This window comes from Trachemys scripta, unplaced genomic scaffold, assembly GCF_013100865.1.
Source record: "Trachemys scripta elegans isolate TJP31775 unplaced genomic scaffold, CAS_Tse_1.0 scaffold_26, whole genome shotgun sequence".
Classification (NCBI taxonomy): Eukaryota; Metazoa; Chordata; order Testudines; family Emydidae; genus Trachemys; species Trachemys scripta.
Window position 1 is genome coordinate 5,028,342 of NW_023260511.1, and position 24,750 is coordinate 5,053,091.

Genomic DNA, 24,750 nt, shown 5'->3' on the forward strand with positions numbered 1-24,750 from the left:
CTGAGAGAGCAATACAGTGGTGCACAGACAATCCAGGAAGTGTAAGGGACAATTTCCTGGTGGAAGTGCTGGAGGAACCAACTACGGGCAGAGCTCTTCTTGACCTGCTGCTCACAAACAGGGAAGAATTAGTAGGGGAAGCAAAAGTGGATGGGAACCTGGGAGGCAATGACCATGAGATGGTCGAGTACAAGATCCTGACACAAGGAAGAAAGGAGAGCAGCAGAATACGGACCCTGGACTTCAGAAAAGCAGACTTTGACTCCCTCAGGGAACTGACAGGCAGGATCCCCTGGGAGAATAACATGAGGAGCAAAGGAGTCCAGGAGAGGTGGCTGTATTTTAAAGAATCCTTATTGAGGTTGCAGGAACAAACCATCCTGATGTGTAGAAAGAATAGTAAATATGGTAGGCAACCAGCTTGGCTTAAAAGTGAAATCCTTGCTGATCTTAAACGCAAAAAAGAAGCTTAGAAGAAGTGGAAGATTGGACAAATGACCAGGGAGGAGTATAAAAATATTGCTCAGACATCCAGGAGTGAAATCAGGAAGGCCAAATCACACTTGGAGTTGCAGCTAGCAAGAGATGTTAAGAGTAACAAGAAGGGTTTCTTCAGGTATGTTAGCAACAAGAAGAAAGTCAAGGAAAGTGTGGGCCCCTTACTGAATGAGAGAGGCAACTTAGTGACAGAGGATGTGGAAAAAGCTAATGTACTCAATGCATTTTTTGCCTCTCTCTTCACAAACAAGGTCAGCTCCCAGACTGCTGCACTGGGCAGCATAGTATGGGGAGGCAGTGATCAGCCCTCTGTGGAGAAAGAAGTGGTTTGGGACTATTTAGAAAAACTGGATGAGCACAAGTCCATGGGGCTGGAAGCGCTGCAACCAAAGGTGCTCAAGGTGTTAGCGCATGTGATTGCAGAGCCATTGGCCATTATCTTTGAAAACACATGGTGATCGGGGGAGGCCCCGGATGACTGGAAAAAGGCTAATGTAGTGCTCATCTTTAAAAAAGGGAAGAAGGAGGATCCCAGGAATTACAGGCCAGTCAGCCTCACCTCAGTCCCTGGAAAAATCATGGAGCAGATCCTCAAGGAACCAATTCTGAAGCACTTAGAGGAGAGGAAAGTGATCAGGAACAGTCAGCATGGTTTCACCAAGGGCAAGTCATGCCTGACTAACTGAATTGCCTTCTATGAGGAGATAACTGGGCCTCTGGATGAGGGTAAAGCAGTGGATGTGTTATTCCTTGACTTAAGCAAAGCTTTTGATACGGTCTCCCACAGTATTCTTGCCGGCAAGTTAAAGAAGTATGGGCTGGATGAATGAACTATAAGGTGGATAGAAAGCTGTCTAGATTGTCGGGCTCAACGGGTAGTGATCAACGGCTCCATGTCTAGTTGGCAGCTGGTTTCAAGTGGAGTGCCCCAAGGGTCGGTCCTGGGGCCGGTTTTGTTCAATATCTTCATTAATGATCTGGAGGATGGCGTGGACTGCATTCTCAGCAAGTTTGCAGATGACACTAAACTGGGAGGAGTGGTAGATACGCTGGAGGGAAGGGATAGGATACAGAGGGACACAGACAAATTAGAGGATTGTGCGAAAAGATACCCGATGAGGTTTAATAAGGACAAGTGCAGAGTCCTTACACGGTTACAGACTAGAGACCGAATCTGCAGAAAAGGACCTAGGGATTACAGTGGACGAGAAGCTGGATATGAGTCAACAGTGTGCCCTTGTTGCCAGGAAGGCTAATGTCATTTTGGGCCGTATACGTAGGGGCATTGCCAGCAGATCGAGGGATGCGATTGTTCCCCTCTATTCAACATTGGTGAGGCCTCATCTGGAGTACTGTGTCCAGTTTTGGGCCCCACACTACAAGAAGGATGTGGAAAAGTTGGAAAGAGTCCAGTGGAGGGCAACAAAAATGATTAGGGGTCTGGAGCACATGACTTATGAGTAGAGGCTGAGGGAACTGGGATTGTTTAGTCTCCAGAAGAGAATGAAGGGGGATTTGATAGCTGCTTTCAACTTCCTGAAAGGTTGTTCCAAAGAGGATGGATCTTGACTGTTCTCAGTGGTACCAGATGACAGAAGAAGGAGTAATGGTCTCAAGTTGCAGTGGGGGAGGTTTAGGTTGGATATTAGGAAACACTATTTCACTAGGAGGGTGATGAAGCACTGGAATGGGTTACCTAGGGAGGTGGTGGAACCTCCTTCCTTAGAAGTTTTTAAGGTCAGGCTCGAGAAAGCCCTGGCTGGAATTATTTAGTTGGGAATTGCTCCTGCTTTGAGCAGGAGGTTAGAATCATAGAATCATAGAATATGAGGGTTGGAAGGGACCTCAAGAGGTCATCTAGTCCAACCCCCTGCTCAAAGCAGGACCAATTCCCAACTAAATCATCAGGTTGGACTAGATGACCTCCTGAGGTCCCTTCCAACCCTGATATTCTATGATTCATGAGGTACTACAGGGTGCTCAGGGCAGTGGGTTGGGGTGCAAGATGGGTGCGAGGTGTGGCAGGGGTTTGGGGTGCAGGCAGCGTGAGGTGGGGGTTCAAGGTGCGGGCTCCAGCTGGGGGATGCTTACCTGGAGTGGCTCTGGGGTGTCTGCGGCGTGCACCAGAGCTAGGGAGCCTGGTTGATCTGGCTCTGCACTGCATCGCACTGCTCCTGGAAGTGCATGGCACTATGTCCCTGTGGTCCCTGGGGGAAGGCAGAGGGCTCCAAACGCTGCCCTTGCCTGCGTGTACCTCCCCTGACTCTCCCATTGGCCGTGATTCCCTGTTACTGGCCAATGGGAGCTGTGGGGGGAAGTGCCTACAGGCAAGGGCAGCACTTTGAGCCCTCTATCACCCACCTCACCCTCAGGGGTCACAGGGAGGTGGTGCTGGCCACTTCTGGGAGTGGCGCGAAGCCAGTGGTGCCACGGGGGTGGCAATCCCATGGGCTGGATCCAAAGCCCTGACAGGCCGGATCCAGCCCACGGGCCGTAGTTTGCCCACCCCTGCTCTAGCTTGTTCAGCCACCTGACTGTGTATATGTTCATCTGACTGTGCATCCTCAAGGTCCAGTCTTCTAATGGAGCTCTCCTCCACCGTGTGTGACTGTCTGTATTGCTGTCCCACAGGCAAACTGAGAAGATCAGGCTAAGCCATGTTTCTGCATTGCAGCAGTGCCTCTGGCCAGTCCAATCAGTGGCCAATTAAGCCTAGCCCAGGATCTGCGTCCCAGGTTGAAAATGGGCAGATACAAGTTAGGGCTTCTGAAAATCCATCAGCACGCCAGTCTCTCTATCCCAGAGTTGCTGCCCCTCTGTGACGACACAGCTGTCAGCCCAGCTCTGCCATCATTCATCTGAGACTGGTACTGGGCTGGCAGCACTAGACACGAGTGCAGCAATGGCTGCCACAAAACGATGTTACTAAGTCAGTCGTGGCAAGTCAGCAGGAACCGCAGGGGCAGGTGTTTGCTTCAGGAGGAGGCCGATCTGCTTGTAGGAAGTGTGCAGTGCCTCTGCACAGGCAGTTCTAGGGGGGATGGACTCTGGTGAGGTTTTCAGGGAGTGATGGAATTCGATGCTGATGTCAGGCTAAGGCAACCACTAATGACATGGGTGATTGTGTTCAGCTCACAATCACCAAGATGCTTATGCCAGCGTCTGCCCCACAGCACTGCACAGTATCTCACTGGAGCGAATACCAGCGCCAGGAGTGAAGGTGTAAATCTGCTCCCCAGGAGGTTCCCGCCAGCAGTGCGGGGGGTGATCTTTCTAAGTGCTCTAGTGGGAGCAGTAGGTCAGACTGCCGTCCAGTCTGCCTAACTAGGTGAGAGCTGGCTGGGAGGGGAGTGGACAAACTTCAACATTGCCCAAGTGATTAGCCTGGTCAGTGGTGGAGAGACCCTGACAGGTAGTTGCTGTGTGCAGAGACTGGACAGAGGCGCTACGTTCCTCAGCAACACAAGAGATCAGATGTACAGGAACCTCCCTGAGTGTTTATCCCTTGGATGTTTGCAGACTCTGGCATCTCAGAAGTGGCTCATCTCCGACTGGTGAATGGCCCAAGTCACTGCGCTGGGAGAGTTGAGGTGCTTCACAACCAGCAGTGGGGAACCGTGTGTGATGACAGCTGGGACTTACAGGATGCCGGAGTCGTGTGCAGGCAGCTGGGCTGTGGGACGGCGTTATCAGCCCCACGGGGGGCTCGATTTGGGCGAGGATCTGACCGTATCTGGCTGGATGACGTCAACTGCACAGGGACAGAAGTTGCCCTCTCCGATTGCAGGGCTCTGTCTTGGGGAGAGAATAACTGTACCCACGGAGAAGATGCCGGTGTTGTGTGCTCAGGTAACTTGTATCCTTCACGTCACTGTGTATTGTGCAGGGATCAGGGTGGGAAGCTTTTGGCAGAGACCCAGCTCTCCTGTCTGAGTCAGTGCTGACCCCAGTGCCCCAGAATGGTGCTAAGGGCCTGTAATGTAAGGAGCTGTTTCAGGGTCACAGTAACTGTCGCCCTTCCCATGGTATCCCCATTTTCCCCACATAGTTCTACATGCCTATGCTGCAGGGAGCGGGATGGGGGCTCAGTAGGGGACGCTCTGCCCTCAAAGTCGGTGCTATCCCAGTGCCCCAGCACAGCACTTAGGGCCTGCGCTGCAGGGAACAGTACGTGTGCCTCTGAGAGACCTTTCCCATCGCTTATTGCTCTGATCCCCCTGCCCCACTACAGCACAATAGGGCTAGGATCTGTTTATGAAGTGTGGGGTTCCTATCCCCTTCTCTCCAGGTGATTTACGTCTTGGCTAATTACCCCTGAACCTGGAACATGTGGCAAGTCAGGAGGAACCACAGGGAGAGGTGTTTGCTCCAGGATGGGGCCGATCTGCTTGTAGGAAGTGTGCATTGCCTCTGCTCTGGTCGGAACCATTGTCAGCCTGGTGCGCAGCAGGTTCCTGCCAGGCGTCCCTGCGCTCCAGGCAGTTCTAAGGGGGATGGACTCTGGGTGACATTTTCAGGGAGCTATGGAGCCAACACATGTAAATTGAATACTGATGTCAGGCTAATGCAACCACTAATGACACGGGTGACTGTGTTCAGCTCCCAGTCACCAAGATGCTTATCCCAGCGTCTGCCCCACAGCACTGCACAGTATCACACTGGAGCGAATACCAGCGCCAGGAGTGAGGGTGTAAATCTGCTCCCCAGGAGGTTCCTGCCAGCAGTGCGGGGGGTGATCTTTCTAAGTGCCCTAGGGGGAGAGTAGGATAGACTGAAGTCCAGTCTTCCTGATTAGGTGACCAGCTGGCTGGGAGGGGAGCGGACAAACTTCAACATTGCCCAAGTGATTAGCCTGGCCAGTGGTGGGGAGTCCTTCACAGGCAGTTGCTGTGTGCAGAGACCAGTCAGATCCGTCCGCGGGAGGCGCTACATTCCCCAGTGACACGAGAGATCAGTTGCACAGCAACCTCCCTGATTGTTTATTCCCTTCGGTGTTTGTAGACGCTGGCATCTCAGAAGTGGCTCAGATCCGACTGGTGAACAGCAGGAGTCAATGCGCTGGGAGGGTCGAGGTGCTTCACAACCAACAATGGGGAACCGTGTGTGATGACGGCTGGGATTTACAGGATGCTGGAGTCATATGCAGGCAGCTGGGCTGTGGGACGGCGTTATCAGCCCCAAGAGGGGCTCGATTTGGGCAAGGATCTGTCCGTATCTGGCTGGATGACGTCAACTGCACAGGGACAGAAGCTGCCCTCTCTGATTGCAGGGCTTGGCCGTGGGGAGACAATAACTGTACCCACGGAGAAGATGCCGGTGTTGTGTGCTCAGGTAATCTTCATCTACCACCATGCATGTTTCAGTGCAACATGTGACTATGGGTGGTGCAGGGATCGGGCTGGGAATCTTTCAGCACAGACCCAGCTCTCCTGTCTGAGTCAGTGCTGACCCCAGGGCCCCAGCATGGTGCTAAGGGCCTGTACTACAGGCGAGCCCTCGAGGTCACAGTAAGTGTCGTTCTTCCCATGGTGTCAGCGCTAACTCCATTTCCCCCACACAGTTCTATGTGCCTGTGGTGCAGGGAGCAGGATGGGGGCTCAGTGGGGGGCGCTCTCCCATCGAAGTCAGTGCTGGCCCCAGTGTCCCACCACAGCACTTAGAGCCTGCGCTGCAGGGAGCAGTACGTGTGCCTCTGTGTGCCCCGTCGCTGATCGCTCTGATCCCCCTGCCCTGCTAGAGCACAATGGGACGCTGGGTAACCGTAGATCCCATTTGTTGGATTTGGGGTTGAATGAATCCTGCAGCCACTCAGGAATCCCTTTATGAAGTGTGGGGTTCATATCCCCATCACTCCGGGTGATTTCCATCTCAGCTAATTACCCCTGAACCTGGAATATGCCCTACTGCTATGACTGGAGACAGGGTTCTTCCTCACTTCCTCTGTTACACAGCTCATGAGTTTCTGTGTCCTGTCTCTCATCTACCTTGTTCCACACCACAGATGGCTGCCTGGTAGTGGTGGGGAGTAGGGCTGTGAAGTTATTAAAAAGATAATCGTGATTAATTGGGAGATAAACAATTAATCATGATTAAGTGCATAATTTATAGCACCTTTACACAATAATAGAATACAATTTATTTCATTTTTTGGGATCTTTTCTACATTTTCAAATATATTGATTTCAATTAGAAAAGAGAATTAAAACTGTACAGTGCTCACTTCATATTTATTTTTAAGTACAAATATTTGCACTATAAAAAAGAAACAGAAGAAATGGTATTTTCAGTTCACCTCCTACAAGTACTCTAGTGCAATCTTTTTTTCAGGAATGTTGAACTTACAAATGTTGAATGATTTACAAGTAATAACTGCAATCAAAAATAAAACAATGTAAAATTTTAGAATGTACAAGTCCACTCAATCCTACAGCTTATTCATACAGTCGCTCAGACAGACAAGTTTGTAAACAAGATGCAAGCACCATTATCTCCTTCAAAGGTAAACAATGTTACCGGAAAGTGAGAACAGGAAATCACATGGCACTGTTTAAGCTGGTGTAGCAAAATATTTATGTGCCAAATGCGCTAAAAATTCATATGTCCCTTCATTCTTCGACTACCATTCCAGAGAAAATACGTCCATGCTGATGATGAGTTCTGCTCGATAACGATCCAAACCAGTGCAGACTGACAAATGTTCATTTTCATCATCTGAGGGCTGGTCCACACTAAGCCCCCAGTTCGAACTAAGATTCGCAACTTCAGCTACGTGAATAACTGAAGTATCTTAGTTTAAACCTAAAGGTACTTACCGCGGGTCCACACGCGGCAGGCAGGCTCCCCCGTCGACTCCACCTACTCCTCTCGCGGAGCAGGATTACCGGCGTCGACGGTGAGCACTTCTGGGATCGATTAATCACGTCTGGACAAGATGTGATAAATCGATCCCAGAAGATCGATTACTTGCCGCCGAACCAGCGGGTAAGTATAGACATACCCTGAGTCAGATGCCACCAACAGAAGGTTGATTTTCTTTTTTGGTGGTTCAGGTTCTGTAGTTTCTGCATTGGAGTTTTGCTCTTTTAAGACTTCTGAAAACATGCTCCACACCTTGTCCCTATCAGATTTTGGAAGGCATTTCAGATTCTTAAATCTTGGGTCGAGTGCTGTAGCTAGCTTTAGAAATTTCACATTGGTACTGTAATGTTCCCCTCTGGTGTTATCTGGACTGGTGATCTGGTAGGTCACTCCAATCCTTGACTCTGGGAGCCAGCCATACCGTGCTCTGCTCTGATAACCCCCACTCCTGGGCTGTTCACACACAGCCTCTGACATGTAAGCTGCTCCTTGGATCGTGCAACTGAATGACACTAGCCAATATCGCTGGTTCCAGACAGAGCCCTAGAAACCTCCGTCTTGCAGTGGCCAGTTATCCCCACTGGATGCTGCAAGCTTATGTAAGTTCACCAATTTAACAAAGAAATTGGTATGCACCAGGCTTGTTATCACAAGGGGAGTCTCTGACATGCTTCAAACCAAACACACTGCTTCAGGTAGGACAAACAAACTGAGTTATTAACTATGAAGATACATTTTAAGTGATTATAAGTCAAAGCATAGCAAGTCGGATTTTGTCAAATGAAATAAAAGCAAAACACATTCTAAGCTGATCTTAACACTTTTAATGCCCTTTCAAACTTAGATACTTCTTACGACGGGCGTGCTGGTTGCTCTTCAGACAGGCTGTCCCCTTTGATCAGCACTTCAGTCGCTTGGTGTAGTGTCCTTAGATGTAGGTGGAAAAGAGAGGAAGAGCTTGGCAAACATTTCTCTCTTTTATTATGTTCTTTCTTCCCTTTTGGCTTTGCCCCACCCTCTTCAGGATCAGGTGAGCATTACCTCACCGCAGTCCCAAACTGACCAAGGGAAGGGGGGGTGACTCACTGGAGAGTGCAACAGATCCTTTTGTTGCTGCCTAAGCCAGCATTCTTTGTTCCTGTGAGGCTGGGTTGGGTTTGTCCCATATATGCCTTGATGAGGTGTGAACTATCCTTCTGCTCTTCCCTGGGCTTATGTTAAACCATGAGGATACATTTTCAGCCTCATAACTATATACATGAAATTATAACCTGTAACATTACTATAATATTACTGCAACAACAATTACTATAACATCACTATAACAACAAAGCTCAGTGCATCATGAGCTTCCTGAAGACACACAACATGACAAACTTTGTATTGGATACCACATAATCATTTTATAAGGATGAACATGGGGGTGCTGCGTGATTTCCCGAGGTACAGAGGGTCACAGGCGCCTTCTTTACATTTTGTGAAATTTGCAGTGAAAGTGTTCTTAAAATGAACAACATTTTCTGAGTCATCATCCGAGACTACTGTAACATGAAAGATATGGCAGAATGCAGGTAAAATACATAGCAGGAGATACAGAATTCTCTCTCAAGGATTTCAGTCACAAATTAAATTAACACATCGCTTTTTTTAACGAGCATCACCAGCATGGTAGCATGTCATCTGGAATGGTGGCCGAAGCATGTAGGGGCATATGAATGTTTAGCATACCTGGCATGTAAATACCTTGAAAAGCCACCTACAAAAGTGCCATGTGAACGCCTCTTCTCACTTTTGGGTGACATTGCAAATAAGAAACAGGCAGCATTATCTCCCATAAATGTAAACTTGTTTGACTGAGCGATTGGCTGAATGAGAAGTAAGACTGAGAGGATGTGTAGGCTCTAAGTTTTCCATTGTTGGGGTTTTTTTTGAGTATAGTTATGTAACAAAAAAAATCAACATTTGTAAGTTGCACTTTCACAATAAAGAGATTGCACTACAGTACTTGTGTGAGGCGAATTGCAAAATACTATTCCTTTTACCATTTTTACAGTGAAAATATTTCTAATCCAAAATATAGTAAAAACTGTTTTTTTTTTTTCAGCACTTCACCAACAGGAAAGCTCTATAAATTGGCATTTCGGATCTTCATTGAAATGCCCATTTATAATCTGTGGCTGGCAGGGTGCTGGGGCACAGAAGAGGGTTTGAAGCGCGGGCTCTGGGAGAGACTTGGGGTGTGGCAGGGGTCTTGGTATGTGGGAGAGGGTGCTGGGTTAAGATCCAGGGGCCTCTCACCTTGAATGGCTCCCCGTAAGCGGAGACCTGTCCCAGGATCTGGCTACTCCTAAGTGGAGGCTCGTCAGGTGGCTCTCTATTCTGCCTGCCCCCTGTGCCAGCTGCACTGCTCCCATTGGTTGGGAACCACGGGCAATGGGAGCTGCGGGGGCAGTGCCTGCCAGTGGAGGGAGTGCGCCAACCCGCCTGCCATGCCTGCACCTAGGATCAGCTGGGACGAGTTGCTGCTTCCGGGGAACTGCCTGAGGTCACCCTGGATCCGGCACCCTGCATCTGATACCGCGCCCCAACTGCCTACCCTGAGCCCCCTCCTGCACCCAAACTTCCTCCCCCTTAGTTAACTATCATTTTTCGTTTACCGCCACCCCCCATTCCCCCAACATGCCAGATAAAACAACTTAAAGTGTAATAATATCAAGTGAAAACTGTACACGTATTCTTTGTTGTAACTAAAATCAATATATTTGAAAATATAGAAAAGCATGCAAAATATTTAATAAATTTCATTTGATATTCTATTTCACAGTGTGATTAAAACTGCGATTAATCGTGATTAATTTTTTTAATCATTATTTTTTTTTGAGTTAACTGTCATTAATTGACATCGAGTGAACCCCAACAGGCTGTTGCAGAGGCTGTTCAGACCTGTCAGTGGGAGGCGCTATGTCCTTCTTTGAGTGATTGCTCATGTGCATTTCAATAGGTGTGTGCGCGCCGCATGCATGATCGTCGGAAGGTTTTTCCCTAGCGGTACCCATCGGGTCGGCTGTGGAGACCCCTGGAGTGGCGCCTTCATGGAGGTGTATATAGGTCCCCGACGACCCGCTGCCTGCTCAGTTCCTTCTTATGGCCAGTGATGGTCATTAGAGCAGCTGAGTCTCTTGCATTCGCAAGTGCCTTCGTAGTGGTTCCCTTTTCTTAGTTGCAGATAGTTAATAGTAAGTTATATAGTAGTTTCTAGTTAGTTGGGCTTACTTTGGGGGCTTTCTCCACACCCCAGTTTCCCCAGGCACCTGGGCATGCCTCGGTCACAGGAGTTTAAGGTGTGCGAGAGGTGTGCGAAACCTATGCCCACATGCGATCCACACAATCCTTGTCTCAAGTGCCTAGGAGACGGTATCAGACAGACAAGTGCCCAATTTGCTGGAGTTTTAGATCCAGGACTAAGAGAGAGCGGGACTATCATTAAAAGCTACTTCTGATGGAGTCAGCTCTCCGCACCCAGCCAGCACAGGAAATGGCACCGGTATCATCGGTGCGCAGCCTTCCGGCCTTGATGCGGGATGTCCCGGCACCAGGAAAGGACTCCTCCAAGGAGCACGGACACTGCTGCCCTGCTCGTAAGGCCAGTGCTACCCGGCGGCACTGCTCACAGTACCCGGTGCTGCATAAGAAAAAGAAGGCGGACAGGGTTCGTTCCTCCATCAAAAATCCGCAAGGGGATTCCAGCAGAGTGCGTCTTGCAGCAGGAAACCCACGGTCTGGATCTGAAGACCCGTTACTGTTGACTCCGGCCCCAACTGGAGGCCCATCTAGTACGGTGCTGGTGGACTCCCCTCCACACCGGACACCTATGAGGCAGCGCGCGACCTTACTGCCATTATGGCGCAGACCCTTGCCTCGCAGGTGTGAGCTCCGGCACCGCAAGCTCAGGCACCATAAGTGGCACTGATGATGGCACCGGCTGCAGCATCTATGGCAGCGCTGCATATGGGTCCAGCACCCTTTGTGGCACCGATGGTGGCATTGCCCCTAGTTCATCATTACGGCAATCCCATGATGTTATGGCACCGCTCACCATCACCTTGGTGCTGCTCCACGACACTGTGGGGCTCCGCCCTCCTGTGGTCAGGCACAGAGTACTCATCTGAGTCAGACGCTGAGTCTTCTGTCTCTCAAAGCAGCCAGTACTGCTCCTGCTCCCAGCCCCAGTCCTGGCACTGCAGAGATGTGGACTCATTGGCACTGGCAGTCTCCTGGCCCCTCCAATGGCAAGGCCCAGTACAATGGCCCTTTTGCACTCCTTCGACCTATCATCAGACTCAGGGTCAGGGCTCCAGGGCCGCATTGGTGGCATTTGCACCCCGTTCTGTCCCTGTGGCGGGGTGACGTCTCACCGGTGCGGCGCCGCCTGCTGGTTTTCCAGGGAATTAGCTCTTTTCCAGCTCTTTAGCGCCCTCTGCTGGCTCAGGTCTCTCCTGCCGCTGGCCCCCGTGTCCCTCCTGGATCCCGGTGCCCTTTGCCCAGGGGTTCTGCCCACCTCAGTGCCCCCTCACTCTGGGTCTCCCCTCCCAGTGGAACCCCGAACCCCCTATCCCCACCTTGACTCATTGGCTACTGCCAGTCATCATCTAGAGCCTATTCTCTGGGGCAGACTGCAGTTTGTAAACCACTCATCATCGGCAAGGGGGGTTAGACCTGCTGCCTCTGCCTTTATCTGGGATTCCCCTCTGCAGCCCCAGTACCTTTTTGTGAGCCCTTAGCTTGGCCTGCAGCCTGGGACTTTGCTAGGCTGGAGCTCCCCAGCTCCCTCTGCCCTTCCCCGGTGCTTCTTCACCCTAGATACTCTTCTCAGCTTCCCAGGCAGTCAGGTCCTTCTCTCTCTGAGGCTAGAGAAAGTGTGTCTCTCTTCTGCTTCTGGCCCCAGCCTTCTTATAAGTCCATCTGGGCCCTGATTAAACTGACCACAGCTGTGGCTGCTTTACCAATCAGCCCAGCTTTCTCCGCTGCAGCCCTCTCCAGGGCTGCTTTATTTCCTTCAGGCAGGAGTGGGGTAACCACTCCCCTACACCCCCGAGAAACGTCGGTGGCTCACACCCAGGGCTCCTGAGGACCCCGAATGAGACAGGGACTCTGGGCCGTCATGCTCAGGCACAGCGCCTGAACCAGTGCCACTAGTTGTACTGCAGCCATGTCCAGTCACGGGGGGGGGGAGAAAAAGGCACCTGACCCAGCCTCCAGAGAGCCAGTAGGGCAAGAAGACCCAGTCCCACAGGCCTTCTCCTTCTCCTTCCTGGATCAGGCAGTGGCAGACACCACCATCACCCTTTGGTGTTGGACACTTGGGGACACCAGGACATTCTTAGGAGGGTGTCCCTAAACCTGAATCTCCAGCTTGAAGAGGTCACGGAGGAGTGGGACCCGATGGTGGACATCCTCTATGGTGGCCTTGCCCCTGATAAGAACGATCCAGAACACTCCTAGGGTGCTGTGGCAAACTAAAGCCTGAATACCACCCACCACTATAGGGGTGGAGAGAAGCTATTTTTTACCGCAGAAAGGGTACGAACACCCTTTCACCCACCCCCAACTGGTAGTCAATGCGGCAAATCATAAGGAGCGACAGGTGCAGCCAGGTCCCACCCCAAAGTTACGGGACACTAAGAAGCTGGACCTTTTCGGCTGAAAGGTCTACTCGACCGGGGGGCTCCAGCTTCAAGTGGCCAACCAGCAAGCGGTACTCAGCCGCTTTCAATTCCTGGAACTCATTAGCAAAATTCCAGGAGTTGCTTCTGGCTGACTCGTGCAAGAAGTTTAGCGTTCTTCTCGAGGAGGGCAAAGTGGTCTTGAGAACCTCCCTCCAGGCTATGTTAGACGCGGAAGACTCGGCAGCTTGGACTATGGCCACCGCCATTACAAGGAGGTGAAGAACGTGGCTGCAGGTGGTGCACTCCACAAGAGTGCAGGCGTTGTCCTCAGCATTCCTAGCACAGGTCCCTATCCAGGAAATATGCAAGGCAGCAGCGTGGTCCTCTATCCACACCAACACGTCACACTACGCCATGACCCAACAGGCAAGGGATGATGTAGCCTTTGGCAGGGCAATCCTGCATTCCTCAAATAGGTGAATTCCAACCCCTCCCCCAGGGAAACTGCTTGGGAGTCACCTATTGGAATGCACATGAGCAATCACTTGAAGAAGAAAAACAGTTACCTACCTCTCATAATTGTTGTTCTTTGAGATGTGTTGCTCATGTCCATTCCAAATGCCACCTGCCTCCCCTCTGTCAGAGTATTCCGGCAAGAAGGAACTGAGCAGGCAGCGGGTCGGCAGGTACTTATATACACAGCCATGAAGGTGCCACTCCAGGGGTCTCCACAGCCCATCCGACTGGTACTGCTAGGGGAAAAAATCTTTTAGAATGGACATGAGCAACACATCTCGAAGAACAACAGATACGAGAGGTAGGTAACCATTTTTTCCACAGCAACACTAGTGGTCAGATGCACAGGAACCTCCTTTAGTGTTTATTCCCTTGGATGTTTGCAGACTCTGCCATCTCAGAAGTGGCTCAGCTCCAACTGGTGAATGGTCCAAGTCGCTGCGCTGGGAGAGTCGAGGTGCTTCACAACCAGCAGTGGGGAACCGTGTGTGATGACAGCTGGGACTTACAGGATGCCAGAGTTGTGTGCAGGCAGCTGGGCTGTGGGACGGCGTTATCAGCCCCAGGAGGGGCTCGATTTGGGCGAGGATCAGACCGTATCTGGCTGGATGACATCAACTGCACAGGGACAGAAGCTGCCCTTTCCGATTGCAGGGTTCAGCCTTGGGGAGAGAATAACTGTACCCACGGAGAAGATGCCGGTGTTGTGTGCTCAGGTAACCTTCATCTACCACCCTGCCTGTTGTAGGGTGGAGGGTTGTAAGCTCCTTACGGGGCATTGTCCCCTCAAAGCCAGTTCTGACCCAAGCATGGTGCTTGGGGTCTGTGCTTTAGGTTGCAATATGATGGTTCCACTAGGGAGGCTCTCCTCTCAGTCTGTGCTGTCCCTAATTCCCCTGTGCGGTTCTATAGGCCTATGCTACAGGGAGAGGTGTGAGGGCTCAGTAGGGGACGCTCACACTCTCCCTTTGATGTCAGTGCCGGCCCCACTACCCTAGTGCAGTGCTAGGGGTCCTGTGCTGCAGGTAGGGGGGTGTCAGTAAGGCGCTTTCTCCATTTGCTGTTGTGCTGGCCCTAATGCCCCAGTGCAGTACCATGGCCCCTAGCATGTGGAAGCCTTGTCTGTGCCCACTGGGGGACAGCTCCCTGACTCGCTCAGCCACAGGCCACACAACCATGCCCTCTAGGCCTTGGGGAGGGAGGTGACCTCTTTCCAGGTTGGCAATAGCCACACTTCACCCCTCAATCCTCTGAACGTCCCCCTGTACCACCCAGTCCCTGTCTCGCTGGGCATTCACAGCAGTCACAGATCTACTGCTCCCAAAGGACCATGATCCCAAGGTGACCAGCTCCACCTCCCAACTCTTCTCCAATCAGCACACAGCTCTAGATCCCGTTATAGTCACATCAACGACAAGTGATTTCACAGAATGTAGAGATTTGAGGGGTACCAAGGAGAAGGGTTGGAAAGAAATGGTTCCATGGCCAGTAAAATCATACCACGTTAACTAGAGGCTAGAATCATTGAACAAGATACTTTTCTGTCTGGTAGAACAACACTCACCCCAAGGTACTTCCAGGGTTTTACTCCAGGCTTGGCTGTGATCTCCTGTTCCTGAGACAAACACTATCAGCTGCCTTCTGGGTGAAAGGGAGCTCTTGTCCCCTTTCCTCTTTCTTTGTCGGTACAGACCATTGTTTCTTCCCAGAAGTGGTCTCTCTTTGGAGACTTGTGCTGAGGGTCCTTGGTCTTTGTAAATTCTGAGCCCCCTACTGGGCCCAGACAGTGAATATAGCCTGTCTCCTCGGATGTGCTTTGTTCTATGTGCTGATTGGCTCAGCCGAAGGTGATATTTTTCACTTGTAGGGGAGGGATATCTCAGTGGTTTGAGCATTGCTCTACTAACCCTAGGGTTGTGAGTTCAATCTTTGAGCGGGACCACTTAGGGATCAAGGGCCAAAATCAGTACTTGTTACTGCTAGTGAAGGCAGGGGATGAGACTGGACTGAATGATCTTTCAAAGTCCCTTCCAGTTCTAGAAGATAGGATATCTCTATTTATTTATAACAATTCTGGAGCATCATATTCTACATTTTATATCTCTCTTCAGCTATCTCCCATAGAAATATCGTGCTCCCATTAGGGCGATGAGAGGGCTGCTGGCTCTTTTTAGAGACCTCACATGCCACCTTTGGTGAGCTATTGTGCATATATCTCACCCAGGGGATCCCCATATAACTCTAGGCCACCGTGTGCCCTCTGCCAGTTGGCGTCCACTTATCTTTGGGGCAGACTCCTCTGCCGCACACTGGGGACCTGGGTTACTGCAGCTTCCATTTGTTTCATTTGGTGTCAATGGAGCCTGCAGCCGCTCACTCAAACGAAAAATTCAGGGCCAATTTCTCAAGACTCCCTTTCCTAAGCACTGTGTTCTGGCAGATTTTCATTTCACAGAATTAGTCCTGAAGTTGTAACTTTCCCTAGAGCTGGACACAGGAGATGCAATTCTTCCTCACTTCCTGTCCTACACAGCCTACATATTTCCCTGTCCTGTTTCTCAGCTGCCCTGTCCGACCACAGAACTGGCTGCAGGTCAGTGGGGGAATCTTCTTCTTTTGTGTACGTCACAAGTCGATATCTATGTAACCCTTCTGCCGGTGGCATCAGAAGGGACCAGGGCCAGATTCAATATCTAGGTGTTCCTTTCCAGCAATATAACGCAGATCCAGCTTGAACACCCACCCAGTAACATCGGACAATTACACACCACCCTCAGGGTGCTGCTATGAGGGAAAGGTTCCCCTCTTGCAACCACAGATTCTCAGTGAAGAAAAGAAACTTTTTAATAATGAGAAAAACGAGGAGCTCTTGTGCACCATAGAGACTAAGAAATTTATTTGGGCATAAGCTTTCGTGGGCTAACACGGGGGTTAGTGATAACAAGGCCAATTCAATCCAGGTGGAAGTGGCCAGTTACCAACAGTTGACAAGAAGTGGTGAATATCAACAGAGGTAGAATTCGTTTTTGTAGTGCTAATGAGACCAATTCAATCAGGATGTATGTCGCCTATTCCCAGCAATGTCCCTCTGCCATGTACATTGGCCAAACTGTACAGTCTCTACGCAAAAGAATAAACGGACACAAATTATACATCTAGACCTGTAACATTCAAAGACCAGTAGGAGAGCACTTCAGTCTCCCTAGACACTCAATAACAGACTTAAATGTGGCCATTCTTCAACGAAAAAACTTCAAGAACACTTCAATGAGAAACTACAGAACTGGAATTAATTTGCAAACTGGACACCAACAAATTAGGCCTGAATAAAAACTGTGAGTGGCTGGGTCACTACAAAAAGTAATTTTCTCTCTGTTGATACACCTTCTTCTCAACTCTTGGGAATTGGCCACTCCCACCTTGATTGAATTGGCCTCGTTAGTACTGACCCACCACATGGTCAGGCAACTCCTATTTTTTCATGTGCTGTAATATATATACTGCCTAATGTATTTTTCACTCCATGCATCTGATAAAGTGGTATTAGCCCATGAAAGCTTATGCTCAAATAAATTTTACTCTCTAAGGTACCACAAGGACTCCTCATTTTTTTTGCTGATACAGACTAACACGGCTCCCACTCTGAAATGTTTAATGAAAGGAGGGAAGCCCCTGACATTAACTTGGGGAAACGCCACAAACAGGATTTTGTAAACATAAAACCGTGAGCAAAACACCTACCCCAGAGTATGTTGGGCAGTGTCTTTTGCTTCAGGTTCTTGAGTCCAGCAACTAAAAGTTTGTGTATGATGCCCCTCCCTTCTCCCTCCATTCCACCCCACTCACAGTGGTTGCCCTTAGTTAGTGAAGACCCAGAGTTCAGAGGTGCACCTGTGTGAATTCAGTTCCCACCATGAGGGCAGGGAGGAGAGCACCTGGTTCGCTCTGCTGTCTGGGTGCTTGCTCTGGTGGCAGCTGCCCTGCAAGCCACTCACCACTCTGCTCCCTCTCACCTTCTGCTGTCCCTGGCCTCTCTACTGTGACCTCTGCAGGTCGCTCTCTTGAACCTCCAGCCAGCTCTCAGTGACAGTCAACTCTTAGTGGGAAAACCTCAGTGCTGAAGCAGGCTGGACAGAAACACTGTCTCACAGAATGTGATTTCAGCTCTAGTGATCACTTAAACCAGTGGTCCCCAATGCGGTGCCCGCGGATGCCATGGCCCATGCGGGGCATCTATGTGTGCCCGCCTACTGACAAGGGAGCGCCCCACCATCGGCATTTTGGTGGACACGCCTCTTGATGATGCTGCTTCTTGGCGACATTTCAGTGGTGACGCTCCTTGGTGTTGCCACTTCTCAGCAGCATTTCGGCAGCTGCTTGTCCAGTGGCCATGCTCCACCGCGGCGTTTCGGCCTCTACTCGTCTGGTGCCTGCCACACTGAAAGGTTGGGGACCACTGACTTAAACCAAAAAGACAGCCAATGGAGCATTCATTAACTCTTTGTCCCGAGGGCCACATCTGGGTGGCTCAGGTCAGGGGGTTGGCGTGTAGGAGGGGGTGCAGAGTGCGGGAGGTGGCTTAGAGTAGGAAGATGGGGTGCAGGAGGGGTACGGGGTGTGGGATGGGGCTCAGGGAAGGGGGTTCGATGCAAGTGGGCTGTGGGGTTTGGCAGGGGGCTGAGGGCAGGGGTTGGGGTGCAGGAGGGCTGCAGAGGGCAGCAGGGGGCTCAGGGAAGGGGATTGTACTGCAGGAGGCATGCTAGGTGCGGCAGGGTGTTGGGGTGCAGGCAGAGTGAGGTGGGGGTTCAGGGTGCGGGCTCCAGCTGGCGGCTGTTTACCTGGAGTGGTTCTGGGATGTCAGCGGCTCACACAAGGGCAGGCTCCCTGCTTGCCCTGGTTCCGTGCCGTGTCGCGCTGCTCCCGGAAGTGGCCGGCACCACGTCCCTGCGGCCCCTGGGGGAGGGCAGAGGGCTCCACGCGCTGCTCTTGCCTGCGCGTACCTCCCCTGACTCTCCCATTGGCCGCGATTCCCCATTCCTGGGCAATGGGAGTTTTGGGGAGCAGTTCTTACAGGCGAGGGGAGCACACAGAGCCCTCTGTCCCCCGACTCACCCCCAGGGGTCACAGGGAGGTGGTCCAGCCGGTTCCGGGAGTGGTGCGGGGCCAGTGGCACCACGGGGGTAGCAATCCTATGGACCGGATCCAAAGCCCTGACAGGCCGGATCTGGCCCTCAGGCCATAGATTCCCTACCCCTGCATTCAAATACTACAATGAATTGTAGCACAGAACCAGCCAACATAGCTCTGTGTGCTGGATACCGGGCAGAGTTGGTGTGTTCATTTAAATACAGTCTGGTCCTGAAGCCTTTTCCTGTCCTCATCTTATGACTAGCTGTCAGGGGAGAGCTCATTCCGGCCTTGCTTACCTCTAGCTAGTTCAGCCATCTGACTGCATCCTCAAGGTCCAGTCTTCTAACGGGGCTCTCCTCCACCATGTGGGACTGTCTGTATTGCTGCCCCACAGGCACACTGAGAAGATCAGGCTAAGCCACATTTCTGCATTGCAGCAATTCCTGTGGTCAGTACAGTGAGGGGCACATTAAGCCTATCCCAGGTTCTGCATCCCAGGTTGTAAATGGGCAGATACAAGTTAGGGCTTCTGAAAATCCATCAGCACACCAGTCTCCATCCCAGAGTTGCTGCCCCTCTGTGAGGACCCAGCTGTCATCCCAGCTCTGCCATCATTCATCTGAGACTGGTACTGGGCTGGCAGCACTAGATACGAGTGCAGCAATGGCTGCCACAAAACGATGTTGCCAAGTCAGTCGTGACAAGTCAGGAGGAACCGCAGGGGCAGGTGTTTGCTTCAGGAGGGGGCCGATCTGCTTGTAGGAAGTGTGCATTGCCTCTGCCCTGGTCGGAACCATTGTCAGCCTGGTGCGCAGCAGGTTCCTGCCAGACGTCCCTGCGCTCCAGGCAGTTCTAAGGGGGATGGACTCTGGGTGACGTTTTCAGGGCTAGATGGAGCCAACACATGTAAATTGGATGCTGATGTCAGGCTAAGGCAACCACTAATGACACGGGTGACTGTGTTCAGCTCCCAGTTACCAAGATGCTAATGTCAGCATCTGCCCCACAGCACTGCACAGTATCGCACTGGAGCGAATACCAGCACTAGGAGTGAGGGTGTAAATCTGATCCCCAGGAGGTTCTTGCCAGCATGCGGGGGGGGCGGGGTGATCTTTTTAAGTGCTCTAATTGGAGCAGTAGGTCAGACTGCCGTCCAGTGTGCCTAATTAGGTGACAGCCTAACTAGGTGAGAGCTGGCTGGGAGGGGAGTGGACAAATTTCAACATTGGCCACGTGATTAGCCTGATCAGTGGTGAGGAGCCCTTGACTGGCAGTTGCTTTGTGCAGAGACCAGTCGGATACATCGGCAGGAGGCGCTACATTCCCCAGCGACACGAGAGATCAGTTGCACAGGAAACTCCCTGAGTGTTTATTGCCTTGGGTGTTCACAGACGCTGGCATCTCAGAAGTGGCTCAGCTCCGACTGGCGAACAGCAGGAGTCACTGCGCTGGGCGGGTAGAGGTGCTTCACAACCAGCAGTGGGGAACCGTGTGTGATGACAGCTGGGACCTACAGGATGCTGGAGTCGTGTGCAGGCAACTGGGCTGTGGGACGGTGTTATCAATCCCAGGAGGGGCTCGATTTGGGCGAGGATCAGACCATATCTGGCTGGATGACGTCAACTGCACAGGGACAGAAGCTGCCCTCTCTGATTGCCAGGCGCAGTCTTGGGGAGTGAATAACTGTACCCACGGAGAAGCTGCCAGTGTTGTGTGCTCAGGTAACTTGCATCCATCACGTCACTGTGGGTGGTGCAGGGATCAGGCTGGGAAGCTTTCAGCACAGACCCAGCTCTCCTGTCTGAGTCAGTGATGAACCCAGTGCCCCAGCATGGTGCTAAGGGCCTGCACTGAAGGGAGAAGGTTCGAGGTCACAGTAAGTGTTGTTCTTCCCATGGTGTCAGTGTTGACTCCATTTTTCCCACACAGTTCTACATGCCTGTACTGCAGGAAGCAAGATGGGGGTTCAGCAGGGGTCACTCTCCCCTCGAAGTCAGTGCTGAGCCCAGTGCCCCAGGACACCAATTAGGGCCTGCGCTGCAGGGAGCAGTACGTGTGCCTCCGTGAGAGACCCTCCCTGTCGCTGATCACTCTGATCCCCCTGCTCCGCTACAGCACAATGGGACGCTGGGTAACCATAGATCCCATTTGTGGGATTTGGGGTTGAATGGATCTTGCAGCCAATCAGGGATCCCTTTATGAAGTGTGGGATTCCTACCCCTGTCACTCTGGGTGATTTACATCTCAGCTAAGTAACCCTGAACCTGGAATATCCCCCACTGCTGTGACTGGACACAGGGTTCTTCCTCATAGCTTATGAGTTTCTGTGCCTTGTCTCTCATCTACCTTGTTCCACCCCACAGTGGCTGCATGATAGTGGAGGGGAGTACGGCTGTCAAGTTATTAAATAATTAATCATGATTAATTGCACATTTAATCACGTCTTTACACAATAACAGAATACCGTTTATTTCAATTTTTTGGGATGTTTTCTACGTTTTCAAATATATTTATTTCAATTACAATACAGAATACAAACTGTACAGTGCTCACTTTATATTTATTTTTTATTACAAATATTTGCACTGTAAGAAAGGAACAAAAGAAATAGTATTTTCAATTAATCTCATACAAGTACTGTAGTGCAATCTCTTTATCAGGAAAGTTGAACTTACAAATGTTGAATGGTTTACAAATAATAACTGTAATAAAAAAGAAAACAATGTAAAATATTAGATCCTACAAGTCCAATCAGTCCTACATCTTATTCAGCCAGTCACTCAGACAGACAAGTTTGTTTACCTTTGCAGGAGATAATGCTGCTTGCTTCTTGATTACAATGTTACCTGAAAGTGAGAACAGGCATTCACATGGCACTGTTGTAGCTGGTGAAAAAAAAAATCTTTATGTGCCAGATGTGGTAAAAATTCATATGTCCCTTCATGCTTGGACTACCATTCCAGAGGACATGTGTCCATGCTGATGATGGGTTCTGCCCGATAACGATCCAAAGTAGTGCAGACCAACAAATGTTCATTTTCATCATCTGAGTCAGATGCCACCAGCAGAAGGTTGATTTTCTTTTTTGGTGGTTCAGGTTCTGTAGTTTCCACATTGGAGTGTTGCACTTTTAAGACTTCTGAACGCATGCTCCACACCTCATCACTCTTAGATTTTGAAAGGTGCTTCAGATTCTTAAACCTTGGGTCGAGTGCTGTAGCTAGCTTTAGAAATCTCTCATTGGTACTATGATGTTCCCCACTGGTGTTAGCTGGACCGGTGATTTGCTAGGTCACTCCAATCCTTGACTCTGGAAGGTAGCCTTACCTTGCTCTGCTGTGAGAACCCCCACTCCTGGGCTGTTCACACACAGCCTCTGACATGTAAGCTTGTCTTTGGATTGTGTAACCCAATGACACTAGCCAATATCATCGGTCCCAGACAAAACCCTAGGAACCTCCATCTTACAGTGTCCAGTTATACCTGCTGGATGCTGCAAGCTTATATGAGTTCATCAATTTAATAAAGAAATTTATATGTACCAGGCTTGTTTTCCCAAGGGGAGTCTCTGACGTGCTTCAAACAAAACACACTGCTTCAGGTAGAACAAACAAACCGATTTATTAACTATAAAGATAGATTTTAAGTGATTATAAGTCAAAGCATAACAAGTCGGATTTGGTCAAGTGAAATAAAAGAAAAACCCATTCTAAGCTGATCTTAACACTTTCAGTGCCCTTACAAACTAAGATGCTTCTTAACACCGGCTAGCTGGTTACTCTTCAGCCAGGCTCTCCCGTTTGATCAGTGCTTCAGTCGCTTGGTGTGTTGTCTGTAGTTGTAAATGGAAGAGAGAGGAAGAGTATGGCAAACATTTCTCCCTTTTATCATGTTCTTTCTTCCCTCTTTGCTTTGCCCCCCCCCCCTTCAGAGTCAGGTGAGCATTACCTCATCGCAATCCCAAACTGACCAAAGGAAGCGGGGTGACTCACTCGAGAGTGCAACAGATCCTTTTGTTGCTGCCTAGGCCGGTACCCTTTGTTTCTGTGAGGCTTGGCTGGGTTTGTCCCATACATGCCTCGACGAGGTGTGAACTGCCCCTCTGCTCTTAGAGAGTTTTTGCCTGGGATGTTTTAAGCCATGAGTATACATTTTCAGCCTCATAACTATATACATGAAATTATAACCTATAACATTACTATAACATTACTGCAAGAGAAATTACTATAACATCACTATAACAACATGCGTCATGAGCCTTCCGAAGACACCCAATATGACAAACTTTGCATTGGATACCACACAAGCATTTTATAAGGATGAACATGGGGGTGCTGGGTGATTCCCGGAGGTACAGAGAGTCACAGGTACCTTCTTTGTGTTTTGTCAAATCTGTAGTGAAAGTGTTCTTCAAATGCACAACATGTACTGTCATCATCTGAGACTACTGTAACATGGAAGATATGGCAGAATGCAGGTAAAATACATAGCAGGAGACACACTATTCTCCCCCAAGGATTTCAGTCACAAATTAAATTAACACATTGCTTTTAACGAGCATCATCAGCATGGTAGTATGTCGTCTGGAATGAGCAACAGAGGGGCCTGTGGCACCTTTGAGACTAACAGAAGTATTGGGAGCATAAGCTTTCGTGGGTAAGAACCTCACTTCTTCAGATGCAAGTAATGGAAATCTCTAGAGGCAGGTATATATCAGTGTGGAGATAACGAGGTTAACGTCTGGAATGGTGGCCGAAGCATGAAGGAGCATGTGAATGTTTCGCATATCTGACACATAAATACCTTGCAATACAACCTACAAAAGTGCCATGCGAATGCCTCGTCTCACTTTCGGGTGACACTGCAAATAAGAAGCAGGCAGCATTATCTCCCGTAAATGTAAAAAAACTTGTTTATCTGATCGATTGGCTGAACAAGAAGTAAGACTGAGAGGATGTGTAGTCTCTAAGTTTTCCTTTTTTTTTTTTCCTGAGTGCAGTTATGTAACAAAAAAAAAATCTACATTTGTAAGTTGCACTTTCACAATAAAGAGATTGCACCACAGTACTTGTATGAGGTGAATTGCAAAATACTATTTCTTTTACCGTTTTTACAGTGCAAATATTTCTAATCCAAAATACAGTAAAAGCTGTTTTTTCCAGCACTTCACCAACCAGAAAGCTCTATAAATTGGCATTTCTGATCTTCATGGAAATGCTGGTTTATAGTCCGGTTGTTGCAGGGCTGGCAGGGTGTTGGGGTGCACGAGGGGGTGTGGAGCACGACTCTGGGAGGGACTTTGGGTGTGGGAGGGGGCTTATTATGCGGGAAGGGTGCAGGGTGTAAGATCCGGGGGCTGCTCACTTCGCATGGCTCCCCAGAAGTGGCAAATTATCCCAGGATTGGCTACTCCTAACCGGAGGCGCATCAGGCAGCTCGGCGTTCTGCCCTCCCACAGACTGGCTGCACAGCTCCTATTGGCTGGCAACCATAGCCAATAGGAGCTACAGGGGTGGCGCCTGCGGGTGGAGGGAGTGTGCCAAGCCACCTGCTGCGCCTCCACCTAGGAGCAGTCGGGACAAGTTGCCACTTGCTGGGAGCCGCCTGAAGTGAGTAGCCCCTGGATCTGGCACCCCGCACCCCATTCCGCACCCCAGCTGCCTGCCCCGAGCCCCCCATACCCAAACTTCCTCCCAGAGCCTGTGCTCTACATTCCCTCCCGCACCCCAACCCCAGCCACGCATCCACTCCGACACCCAAACTCCCTCCCTCTTAGGTACCTGGCAGTTTTCATTTACCGGCACCTCCCATTCCTCCAACATGCCGGATAAAAGAACTTTAACTGTAATAATATAAAGTGAGAACTGTACACATTGTATTCTGTGTTGTAACTGAAATCAAAATATTTGAAACCATAGAAAAACGTTAAATATTTAATAAATTTTAATTGGTATTCTATTGTTTAACAGTTCCATTAAAATTGTGATTAAGCCTGTTTAATTTTTTTAATCATGGTTAATTTTTTGAGTTAATCACATGAGTTAACTGTGATTAATTGACAGGGAGTGAACCCCTAACAGGC

The 24,750-nt window shown here is 50.0% G+C and overlaps 1 protein-coding gene across 34 annotated transcripts in view; it reads left to right on the forward strand.

The window, feature by feature from the left end:
• The window catches only part of LOC117870330 (deleted in malignant brain tumors 1 protein-like), a 293,761-nt gene that overhangs the window by 124,121 nt on the left and 144,890 nt on the right, over window positions 1–24,750 (forward strand). For 32 of the 34 annotated variants that reach the window (XR_004643956.1, XR_004643955.1, XM_034757453.1 and 29 more), the window contains 3 exons: window positions 4,018–4,347; window positions 5,500–5,829; window positions 13,925–14,254. Coding sequence is in view for 32 of the 34 variants with exons in the window: in XM_034757453.1 (XP_034613344.1) it covers window positions 4,018–4,347; window positions 5,500–5,829; window positions 13,925–14,254 (990 nt within the window). In the remaining 2 variants the exon portion in view is untranslated. The remainder of the gene's footprint in view (window positions 1–4,017; window positions 4,348–5,499; window positions 5,830–13,924; window positions 14,255–24,750) is intronic. The other 2 variants (XM_034757441.1, XM_034757452.1) reach the window with 1 other exon arrangement.